The 12,675-nt window shown below is 36.1% G+C and overlaps 2 protein-coding genes across 3 annotated transcripts; one reads left to right on the top strand and one right to left on the bottom strand.

The window, feature by feature from the left end:
* Window positions 1-3,239: 3,239 nt before the first annotated feature.
* Window positions 3,240-6,536, top strand: LOC103945840 (cytochrome P450 705A12). The gene is given in 3 exon segments (XM_009356424.3): window positions 3,240-3,367; window positions 3,369-4,196; window positions 5,778-6,536. Coding segments are annotated over 3 exon segments (1,599 nt in total). The 5' UTR covers window positions 3,240-3,271; the 3' UTR covers window positions 6,453-6,536.
* A 2,409-nt stretch (window positions 6,537-8,945) lies between these two features.
* LOC103945842 (ras-related protein RABA4c) lies at window positions 8,946-11,868 on the bottom strand. 2 transcript variants are annotated; one of them, XR_007258934.1, is made up of 3 exons: window positions 11,288-11,867; window positions 9,383-9,877; window positions 8,946-9,288 (listed from the first exon to the last, which is right to left on the bottom strand). XR_007258934.1 is itself a non-coding variant. In XM_048585969.1 (3 exons), the coding sequence occupies exons 1-2, from the start codon at window positions 11,512-11,514 to the stop codon at window positions 9,436-9,438; spliced, it is 669 nt and encodes a 222-aa protein (XP_048441926.1). In that variant the 5' UTR covers window positions 11,515-11,868; the 3' UTR covers window positions 8,946-9,288; window positions 9,432-9,435. The 2 variants fall into 2 exon arrangements, 1 of the variants encoding a protein (XP_048441926.1); XM_048585969.1 differs by having other exon boundaries at window positions 9,432-9,877; window positions 11,288-11,868.
* Window positions 11,869-12,675: the final 807 nt, after the last annotated feature.

Below are 12,675 nucleotides of genomic sequence, written 5' to 3'. Positions count from 1 at the left end.
TGTTTTGAGAAATGGTCCTTTCATTCTATTTATCCTGGTTGGTATGTGATTGTAACTTTGGTTTTCCTATGTTTTTCTTTCAAAGGCTTCTGTTTTGTTGCTTCATTATTTAGCTGAATTACACTCACTTCTCTGTGTTGTTTTAATAAAAAATTTGTTTTTTTTTATAACAGATCAGGCATAACCTCTAAAACACATTTACCTCTTTGGGCTCTTTGTTGCTCTGACGATAGTTGCATATGCCAAGACATTGATTACATTTTAAATGTGTCATCTTTATTTCTTTAAACCCTTCTGTTGAGTAATGGAGAAATTTCTGCAGTGATTCTACCTTACCACAAGTCTACAAGGATAAGAAATTGGAAGGAGCGAAAGGGAATTGGAAGGAGGTTATTTTCGGCGTCGTGTGGTTGACCGTGTGCGAATAGATAGCTGGAATGATGTATGGCAGAAGTTACATCCGCAAATAGTGAATGATGAGGTTCTGAATGTGGATACAGTACCTGCACAAGTATATTCTACGCTGGCAACTGCAGTCATATGGTCTATGCGGCTTGCGTTGTCTATTGTATTGTGCCTCTGGATTGACAACATGATTGTTGATAATAAATTCCACATTGATGGGAGGATGGATTTTGTATGAGTTTATAAGAGATTGAGCTACTCTACATATTGTCAATTGATTTTATAATGGAATCTCAACTTTCTTCGTGATGTTTAAGAAGGAACCATGCCCTGCCGTTTTTAGGGCAAAGCAAAAGGACCAAAACCCCCATAATACTTCTTCCTTTGTAATCTTATGAAGTCAAAATCATCAGTTCACAATATTTAACAACTTCTAAGCGCGCGCGCACACATACACACACACACATATATATATATATATATATAAAGCCACCATCTAATTTTTAATCCCGTTAAATCTCTCAACACCTTACCAAAGCAACAAACTAATAATAGCATGATTTGCAACACTTTTGTAACTCTTATACAACGCTATCACTAAATATATTTTATTGCATAAGACACCAATTTCCATCTTTGTTGTATTAAATTGCAACAAACTTATCTTTCTTAGACATTATTCAAATTCTCATTCCATGTATGTATCCAATTTCACTTACTCTTTATTTCTCAATACATTTGTCTATATAAATTAATATAACATTAGCCAAAAGTAAACAACTTACAAATTATGCTCAATCTATTTTTAATAATTTTTTTATTTGTTATTACCTATGAACTTTCTTATCTTGTAGCAATGCGAAGGCACCATTTCCTAGTATGTGTGTGTGTAAAGCCACCATCTAATTTTTAATGCCGTTAAATCACTCAACATCTTACCAAAGCAACAAACTAATAATCAATGTGTTGGAGTTTACCCAAAAAAAAAAAAATCAATGTGTTGGATTAAAGCATCTCCATTCACGCTCTCCCACTTTAGATAATTTAAAGCTAAGAAGCTATTTAAAAAGTTTCTACTGCAATCACGTTTTAATGAGTAACAAAACATATCGTGGAGCACAATAGAAGAAGTGATTGGAGATTGATTTTTCTCAGTTCTCCTCCTTATTTTTAGTTCGGAGTTTATTTAGGGAGATTGGAGAGTCTCAGTAATTAATAAATTACAGAAAAAGGTTATGCACAACAAATTACTTAAAAATGCTAAACAATTAGAAAAGATTCACTCTGTCATCAAGTTAAATGAATCGCTTCAACACATTATCTATACTATTATTTATTTTTTTTTCAAAAATCTATACTATTATTTAGAAAACTTTCTTTTCAACTAAAGGTTGAAATTTCATGCCCTTTTACATCTTTAATAAGTTTATAATGGATATAAAATTAAGGGCAAAATAGTAAATAGCCATATTTTACTCTTGTTTTTTTAATTTTTTTATTTATCAAAGATTTTACTCTTCTACTTTGTCCCACTTGCTACATTTTCTCATTTTATTTTAATTTTCATTCATTAAAAAAAAATGCTGTTTTTCATTCCAATTTTTTTTCTCAAATTTAAATGTGTGACTTTTGTCCAGTGTGTTTTAACATCTTGCATCTGAGTTTGAATCTTCCTTTAAAGAATATCACTTGTCTTATAAAAGATAAAGTAAACAAAATCAATATTCAACGGTCTTGCCTCTCTACCTATAAAGACAAGGGAGAAGGAGCGCTGCGGGAAACCTTCAACGTCGGTTTTTGCTGAGCAACAAGTTCGTTCGAAACGTCCTAATTTTGGGACTCTGAAAATTAACTGTGATGGAGCATGGCGTGGGAAATCAATGTTAGGTGGCTATGGGTGGGTGGATTGGGACTTTTGCAGATGGCTGGTGGGGTGGGAGGTGAGTTTTTCAATGATGCAACTATATATGGTGGAAATGGCAGTAAGTCGTGCAGCTTTGGTGACGTGTAGGGACATGCATTATGAGATAGTAGAGATAGAGTCTGATGCTCTATCTCTTATCAACATGATAAATGGAGAATGCTCAATTGATGCAAACTTGGAGTGCTTCATTTTTCATATTCAGAATTTGACATCTTAGATTAGGGAGGTGAAGTTTATGTATGTTTAGCTAAGTGGCAACCTTACTACTCATGCAGTTACTTCCTATGCTACCTCGTGTGGTGGTTCATTCATGTGGGATACTTATGGTCCTGAATTTCTTTTTAATATTCTTGCAGAAGATATAAACGTTTCTATTAGAATTTAATAAAATTTATCTTTTGACCAAAAAAAAAAAAGTATTACTTATATTGCATTTATAACTTTTCTTTTATTGAGGAGAAACCTTTTTTACCTTCCATTTTCATACAAAAAAACTTCCAATTGAATGAATGAGCATCATTTTCGGATCCTTTTTGTGAAGATATTGAGGATCCTCAAATTGTATTTGTTCATCGTATATCGTATGATAAGAAATATTCTAAATACTTTTATTTAAAATTAAACATGAACATGTTATAATGAAAACTAACCTTACGATGTATGATAAACAAATACAATTGAAGATCCCTGAAATCCTCATAAAGAGAATCCGGAAAGCATCCTCATTCTAATTGAATAGACATAAACATCTATTCGCAGTTACTGTCTGACTCCAAGTTGCCGCCAACATTTACTAAAACACATACTAATCAGTGTGGAAATGTGTGTGATTCATTAACTATTTGTGGGTGCGCAAACATGACTGGTCACAAACAGCACAAGCGAATGGAAATAATTACAAGCAGATCAGATCAGACTTTTGGGATCTTGGGTTCAGCAGCTATGGCAACAACAAACGATGCCCAATACTATCTTCTCTACTTCCTTATATGCTATCTCTCGACCCTCTTACTTAGATCCTTGTTCAACAAGTATTCTCCCCAAGTCAGCCACTCAAGTTCGTCCTCCATCTAGCCCACCGGCCCTCCCATTAATCGGCCACCTCCACCATCTAACCACGGCTCACCAGGCAATCTCCTTCCAAAACCTCTCCAACAAGTATGGCCCTCTCCTCCACCTCCGCCTCGGCGCCTCTCGAATGCTCCTCGTCTCCTCCGCCTCCGTGGCCACCGACGTCTTCAAAACCCAAGACCTCTCCTTTGCGGATCGCCCGGCATTTGCTTTCGCGGACGAACTTCCCTACGGAAACTCGGGTTTCTTCGGCGCTGTTTACGGTGACTATTGGAAATTCATGAAGAAGCTCTGCATGACAGAACTGTTCGCACCGCGGCAGCTCGAACGCTCGCGCAATACTAGACAAGTAGAAGTTGGTAAGCTTTGTGAGAAGTTGATCGAGAGTGCTAGAAAGAAAGAGGTGGTTGATTTGGGAAGCGAGCTCATGAAGCTTACAAACAACTCCACTTGCAAGATGGTGATGAGTGCTAGTTGCTCGGAGAATGGCGACGAGGCTGCGAGGATAAGGAAGATGATGATGAGGACGCTACGGCTGGCGACCAAGGTTTCTTATGGGGATGTGCTGGGGCCGTTGAAAAGGCTAGGGTTTTGGCTCTATGGGAAGCAGCTTGCTGACGTGTCGTGGGAGTTTGATGAGCTTTTTGAGAAGATGTTGAAGGAGCATGAAAAGAAAGGGGAGAGAGAGGGCTGGGAGAGAGAGGATTTGGATTTGATTGACTTGTTGTTGAAGGTGTATCAAGATGACAAGGCTGAGCTCAAAATTACCCGAACTCAAATTAAAGCTTTCTTGCTTGTAAGTTCCCCTATCTGACTCTCTCTCTCTCTCTCTCTCTCTCTCTCTCTCTCTCTCTCTCTCTCTCTCTCTCTCTCTCTCTCTCTCTCTCTCTCTCTCTCTCTCTCTCTCTCTCTCTCATTTTTGGTTCATGCTTAGATATATATTTTTAGTTGCAGTTTTGACCCTTGAACTAGCTTATTCTTACTGATTATCCTCACCACCTTCACCACTGAGCTAACACTGAATTGAGTGACTTTGTTTATCTGAACAAGAAGTTATTATAAATCCATCTCTTATCGTACTTTTACATTTTATTAAACTTTTAGATTGGTAATAATCTGGAAAAGAATCCCTGTTGAAGTTTGTATGAGGTTTAGAAATTGAAAACTTGCCCGAAAGTTACTCAACCTGCAGTACGTCAAAGTGAACTGAACAAACTTAAAATCTGAGGAACAAAAGGGGCTCCAATAGATCAGGTCAAAATCCGTCTGCGCTGTGAAGTCGTAAGGGGCAGGCAAATTTGACTACTGTAAAGCAAGCTTGCCTTTTCGTATTTTTTAAGGATAATGTTAGAGAGATTAAATTATAGACAAAATTTTATGAACTAAATAACATGGAAGTTGATAGTTGAATTATTTCTTAAGTGTTGATAAACGTACTCATTCCTATTGAATGACACATAATTTAGTTTTTAAAATAGATTTATGAAGTATCTATCTTATGAGAAATTTGTCATCAAAATATCAAATCACTAATATAAAAGTTTTGTCCTCAATTTGTTTTGTGAAATGTGGAAACATGTGGAACTAATGTAGTCTTTTGTTTCAAAGTTGTGGAGGCCTTAATAATTTGTCTTACTTTTTCAACAAGCTATATTTCCATAGTCAAGAAAATGAAGCAACTCATTCTACACAGACCTTGTTTCTAACCTCCTCACTCATTGGAGATGGAAACTTGGTAGTTTAGACTCTGAAAATGTGGTTTCCCTATTGGATTTATTGCCCTATGGAGTTACTTATCAAACTAGGTAGCAAGTTTGAAACACAATTTTCATTCTTTCAGTCGTCCATTCACTAAAATATATAAGAAAGAAGGAATCAAAACACAATTTCCCTTTTTGGATTTAGTGCTTGATATCAGAAGAAAGTATATTGAAAGATGAGGGATGAAAAAGGGTATGAGAGAGTAGGGAAGAAATAAGAAAGAAGGAATCAAAACAAATTACAACAGTGAAAACGACGTAAAATAGTTTTTTGGTTTTTTTAGTTTTCATTTTTCTGTGCATTTCCTTGTATGTTTTTTCTACACTTCTCACACCATCCTTTATCCAATCTTCTTTCTTCCTATTTTCTCCATTGTTATTCCTCTATATTAATATTACCAACACAAAAAATGAAAACCAAAACCAAAAACGAAATTGTTACCAAAAAATTCTGTAACTCGTAGTAAAAAACATTAACTAATCATGGATGCATGTAATTAAACTGAACAAGAGCTACGTAGCGGCTGTCATACTCATACCCATTATTAGCCGGAAATGGAACAAGTTATGACACAGTATGTCTTACTGATTCAAATTATGTGCTTGTGGTATACTAGGACCTATTTATTGGGGGCACACTTTCATCAACAGAGACCATGCAATGGACGATGGCCGAGCTCATCAACCATCCTCAGGTATTCAACAAGGTCAGACAAGAGATAAAATCGGTAGTAGGCAACGCCAGATTGGTCGAGGAAACCGACATTACGAATCTCCCATACTTACAAGCCGTTGTGAAGGAAGCATTGAGAATGTACCCTCCATCTCCGGTGGTGATACGAAAATGCCGCCAAGACTGTAAAATCAAGGGCTTTGACATACCCCAAGGAGTTACGGTGGCAAACAATGTGTATGCAATTATGCGAGATCCGAAGATTTGGGACAGCCCTGATGAATTTCGTCCGGAGAGGTTCTTGGCTTCCTCTAGTGAAGTACATGATAGTGTGGAATATGATGACCAAAGTAATCAACACAAGGAACAGAACTTCAATTATGTTCCGTTTGGCGGTGGCAGAAGGCGTTGCCCTGGCTCTGCGGTGGCGCTTCTGTTGGTGAACACCGCAGTTGCAACCATGGTTCAATGCTTTGATTGGAAGGTTGGGAGAAACGAAAATGATGATGCAGCCAACAAGGTTAATATGGAGATAGGACCCGGCATAAGTTTACCAATGGCACACACACTTGAACTACTTCCTATCATTCACTTCAACCCATTTGCTTCTTCTATGTAGTTTTTTTACTATGACAGCTCAAAAGTGGCATACAATTGTGTCATGTGGTTATTTGCTTAAATAACAATGAACTCTGAAGGCTCTGTACTTTTGTTTATTTGAATATCTAATCCTCCAATAAATTAATAAGGTTTTTGTTAATATAAAGGTCTCACGCTCATCATGACATTACAATTCGGTTAAAGACATAAGCTGAGTTCGTAATCAATGTATTCCTTCATCCCTAATATTTATTTAGCCGTACAAACTAATATATGTTGGTGTGATTAATTATTTTATTGGATTAAGCAAAGGTGCTTACATCCGCTCTGTTATATAAACAATTAGCTAAGTAAACCATGAAATCCATCTATCTGCCCCGCCAATTCAGTTGACAAGAGAAGCCACAGGTAAGCCGTTTCATAAGAGTCCTTTACTAACTCCAATTGCCTACTAGAGAGTTGATGATGTACATCGAAAAGAACACCATCAATATTCGGGAACGTCTAAAAACAAAGTTGCAAGATAAAAAAACATTAAATATGCTTGTGTACATTATACACATATAATAACAACCCTACCAAAATTGCATTTGAAATAATACTTTAGTGGAAAGAAACTTATTAGGTTTAACAGTCTACTTACCAAAAACGAAAGTTGAAATCTTATTGCGGAAGTGCCTAGCCCCTAAATCTCATCTATTCGATCTTATCTAAAATACAAGGGTAAACAAAAAGTGGGTGAGATTTTATTGTATTTTATTTGGGAAGTAAATAAATGGAAGTGGGTTTTTCTGCTTAGGGTAATATTAGAGAGACTAAATTTGTGGACTAAATTTTGTAAACTAAATGATATGAAAGTTTATGATTGAATTATTACTTAAATGTTGATTAATGTACTTATTTATTTTTTATGACACATACATCATTTAGAAAGGAAGCATGAATTTGTTTGTTAAAAAGGTGGTGGTATTGTTGTTGGCATGTCTTATGGTACTGAGTACTGTGTGTGGAGTACAGATCCTCTCCGGATCTAATAAAAATTGAGGCTTAGTTTTTTTAGATTTGGAGATCAGGATCTACACTCCTGTGTGTGATGCACAATGTGTCTACCCCAGGACGTACATCAATATCAACAATTTACTGCAGACGGATCTTACTCTCCATTGTAAATCTAAGGACGGTGATCTTGGTGCTCATGTACTGCCTCCTCATGGGTCGTTTGGATTCAATTTTCGACCAAATGTTGGGTGTTCAACATTATATTTCTGCAAATTTGAGTGGCGCGGCGGATCTCATTGGTTTGATATAGACATGGAAGACAGAGATGCAAATGAGTGTAGGCACTGCAATTGGTTGATCATAGAAAAAGGTGCATTTAGGTTAGTTAAAGGCAAAGCTAGGCTAATAGATGAGTGCTATGAGTGGAACAAGTCGGCTCCCAAGTTCATCATTTAACAAATTATTTCTGTATTTAATAAGAGCTTCTTTTGGTTAGGAGAGCCATAAATAAAGTCATTATTACCATTTCAAACCTTATATCTCTTATTTTTCTAGAAATATTGATTAATGCTGAGCATTGCTAATTATTTTATTTATTTTTTTTTTTGTTAGAGAGTTAGGAATTCAATTTATGCATAAAGTAGGGGCTTAAGCCTCAAATTTATATTTTCATCACAAAATAATACTTACATGTATTTAGTACAATTACTATCAAAGTGCCAGATGTAACTCATGTGTATATATGTTATTTAATACAATCATTATCTGATCATTGAGATGGTGATGATATTAAATACATATAAGTATTGTAATCAAATCCCAAAATAATATTTAACTTTGAAACACTTAACTCGTATGCTTTTCAACCAAGCATTCATCAAAATTTGTAGCTTTCACGTATATTATGTTGAGTAACGAAATGATCTCTTATCCGACACAAGGAGGAACCCTACTAGTGAAAAGAAAAACTGCAACGTAATGATCTTGTGGTGCTCATTCCGTAAATTTTTTCAATGATCTAAAACGGATATCTTAATTATCATTCATATATCATCTTTACAAAAAAACTGGACAAATCCAAAACCATTAAGACAACTAATTAGAGTGAAGAAAATGGACTAATATAATTTTTCAAAGAAACACTAAAATGACTGTCAGTTAATCAAACGGATGTATAGTTTTCGGATTTGGGTGATTTATGGTAAAGATGATTTCAAAAGAAGACCTAAAAGATAGGCGACTAGATCATTGAAATACATTATGAAGTAAACTCTACAGGACATCCCTCAACTGAAGCTAATTCCTCAAATAAGCTAATGAAAGAAAGAATTCATTCATTCTACAAAGCAGTCATATCTTTTCTAGGTTTGTGCAGTATCTTGATTCATATATAACATTTGATAAGGAAGCATATCTTTGAGTATGTTTATATGATCAACTATCACTCAGTCTAATGCATCGCTCTTTCTAATATTGTAAGAGATCTCAAGTTCAAATCCATCCTCTCGTGATATAGAAAAAGCTCCGTTCGTAAAAAATAAAACTCAATAAAGTAGTGAAATAGAACATTGTTCCACAACCAAACTCGAGCTCATTTTCTCATACGCCACATTGCTCTCGGCTAGTTTCATGTGTGTAGGTGAGTAGCCTTCAGTTTTCCAGCCACGATATGCTGGCAAAAATCAGAAGAAAAAAAAAAAAAAAGTGAACATACTACAGGCAAGTACAAGTGTCAATTGTATCATATCACTGTGCTTTGAGTCTGAGAATTCTGTGCCAGTCCATCGGCCAACCGCTTTTTACAAGAGGGTAAACCTAATCACCCACTCTACCACAGGCTGTATTACATTCATCTCCTGAAAAGGTGGAAACATGTAACCATTTCAATCAATGACAAACATGAAAGAAGAAATGTAAATCTAACTAAAGAAAGAGGGTTAAAATTATTACTGGAAGTATAAACAGCAGAAATCCAAGTTGCAGGAGGTTAAAAGGCTACAATTTTATGAAGACCAGCAACAGCTACTCGCTTGAGGCTCGGGCTCTTGTCCAGGAACAACAAGTTTTGTTCCCTTGAGAAGTGAGGAACTCCCAGACTCTGCTTCCTCATTTGGAATGAGGGACTTCTTGCCGAGGATTCGATAAATTTCTGTTAGGACAGTAACGAATGCAGATTCAACATTAGTGGCCTCAAGTGCCGATGCCTCCATAAAGAAGAGGTTCTCCCTTTGGGCAAACTCTTTAGCATCCTCAGAAGGTACAGCTCGCAGTGTCCCCAGGTCGGACTTGTTGCCTACAAGCATCACAACAATATTGTTGTCGGCATGCGCCCTCAATTCCTCTAACCACTTGGTTACATGATCAAATGATTGAGGCTTGGTTATGTCATAGACCAGCATTGCCCCCACCGAACCTCTGTAGTATGCACTTGTCACCGCCCTGTATCTGAGACCATCACCAGAAGTGTGAAGAGACATACAAACACAAGAAGATGGACTTTGTGGCAAAAAAACAAAAAAAAAAAGAATAAAAGGAGTTTTCAATTTTATACAATAGACACAAATGTCAGTGGTAACTAATTGAAATATATATGTTCTACATGCACACGCAGGCGCACAATTCTAAGACGGTAAAATTTACCAATATTTAAGTATCATTTTGCTGTATTAATATCCATATCTCAAAGTAAATTAATGTCCTTAAGTTCATAATCATCTCCTTCTTTCTATTATCTCTATTTGTAAAATATTAGAATCTCAAGACTCAGACTAGTTCTGGACGGGTTTCAATAAAGTAATAACTAATACCCAGCTTTACCTGAGCACAATTACTTATTATCCTAATTATTCTAACAGAATTTATTCTGATATTAATATTCATCTCGCAGACACCGTTACCTTCATGACTGGTTTTGCTCAAGTAATAATCCAAGCATGAGCAGAATATATTCTATATGCTAGTCATTTGAAGAAGCGTTGTCTTCGTAGCCTAATATGCTGTTTCAAAACGACTGGCTTCTCCTTTCCTGTCACTATCTAGAAAAAAATATATATATACAAAAGAGGCAGTCATCCACTCTAACCTTGTGGCATCATCCATCTCATCCTCTTCCTTTACCTCAACTTCAATCTAAACCTTCATCTCATCCTAAAATCATCATTCAACAATGTTACATATCCTCTGCTTTGATCCAACCGAAATTTCACAACCATCCCTTCAATATCATGGGTTGTGGTTCACCTTATAGACCAGTATCCGCTAATCAAGATCTATGTACACTAATTAATTGAAATCAACCTAGTATTACAGTATATAATCAGAACATGTTTAGTATAACGCAGATGATTTATGTTAAAGACCGGGATAATCTAATCTGGTCATGATTTCTCTTCAATGCCTTGTTTGGTATCTAGGATTGAATTGGAATGGATATCCTACTATAGTCAAGGTTTATTGAAGGTAGAGGTGAATGGTTTTTCCTTAATGAGTAATCCATCTGCTACCTGCACGTTGGACGCCATTTTTTCATTTCTTCCTCCAACATACCTTGAATATAGTGAGTTGTCGATTCCAGTCCAATCATAGTGACCAAACGAGGCCTAAAAGCAATTCTCTTTTGGGCTAAATACTTGTACCAAAGTAAGGATTGCCTTCTAAATTCAGCAAAATCATGATCATTACCATCCACAACTCAAACAAAAACACAAAATCCAAATTTAACCAAACCAAACATCACAAATTGAAAATAACAACAAACCCACATCATAAATTAACAACAACAAAAACCCACATCAAAGAAACACAAAGACTCAATCACCAACGCACCAAATCTATAAAATAGGAAAAAGCGATTACCTTTCTTGGCCAGCAGTGTCCCAAATCTGGGCTTTGATGGTTTTGTGGTCGATCACGAGGGTCTTAGTCTGGAACTCAACGCCAATGGTAGCCTTGGACTCCAAGCTGAACTCGTTCCGAGCAAAGCGAGCCAAGAGCTGAGACTTGCCGACCGCCGAGTCTCCGATCAGCACCACCTTGAACACGTAGTCGATCTTCTGATTGAAATTACTCACCAAATTCGACATCGTAATTCTCTCTGTTCGTCTAAAATGCAAATCTTAACAAAAACCCACCTCGAATTTTCATACGAGAACTCAGAATATGTGTCTTTGTAGGGAGGAAGACCGATCGATCAGTGAGGGAAGATGATCGAATCGGCAATATGTGGTGTGGATGGTGAAAACTCGCAGAGCTGAGCTAGCAAAGAGTTTTAGTTTTGGAATTTAATTTTTTTGTTTTCTGTTTAAGCGTAAACGAAGTAATTAGAAAATTGTAATTAGAGATGGAAGGAAGAGAAATGAAAGAAAAATGTGCAGTTGGAGTTGGAGGGGGAGACAGAGACGCGGACCAACGGCTTTGTTCGCGGACTTTTCCCAAAGGAAAATTTTGATTTTTCCTTGTTGCAATTAATTACAGTTTTCTAGGTATACACTTTTTTTTTTTTTTTTTTAAATTAACGAGACCATATTTTAAATTACTATAATTTTCGATAAAGAGAATTTTAATTCGGAGTGTAAGAGAAAGACGCATCGATCTTACTAATTAGCTTCCCGAATGTCTAATTTCACAAATGAATTAAAAATTAGGTTAGGAACACTTTACACCCCTCTAGTTTAGAGTCATTAACAATTTAGTTTTAATCTTCTTTTTGTGGTTAAACAAAGGGACTCAAATCCTGACAAAAGTAAAATTATAAAATAATGTCACCATGTCGAGAGATTCTAAAAACATCAGACAATAATAATTGCTTATAAGAAGTTGGAGCTTTGCTCCAAAAAAACCGAAGCCAAGGGGTGAGGTAGGCTCATATTGGCTAACTCATCGGCAACAAAGTTCATCTCACGATAGATGTGCAGAATATTAAATTTTTAATCACAGGCGCACGTCAAGTAAGAATTTTGTAAAATAAAAGCCTCGGTTTTGCATTCATGTAACCAAATTGAGTAGCATGTAAAAGAAAATAGCAATTAACTTGGTAGTTTGGCAACTGAAAAAAGTCAATAGTAAATATGGGAAGGCGTTTCTTTTTTAAAATTGATCCAAAAAATCTCTTTCTTTTACACCAAAAAATTTGAAAATCTAAACCATGAAACCCCCTCAACAATGTTGGGTGCTGGTCATTGATTTTGCTTTTGAGAAATGAAACTTCACAAGCCATAAAATGGTGCCTTGTTGCAGCTGGTGGT

The sequence above is a fragment of a genome, unplaced genomic scaffold (genome assembly GCF_019419815.1).
Source record: "Pyrus x bretschneideri cultivar Hongxiangsu unplaced genomic scaffold, Pyrus_bretschneideri_v1 Contig24, whole genome shotgun sequence".
In the NCBI taxonomy this organism is placed as follows: domain Eukaryota; kingdom Viridiplantae; phylum Streptophyta; class Magnoliopsida; order Rosales; family Rosaceae; genus Pyrus; species Pyrus x bretschneideri.
The sequence above is the reverse complement of the archived record's forward strand: the minus strand, read 5'-3'. Positions and strand labels throughout refer to the sequence as shown.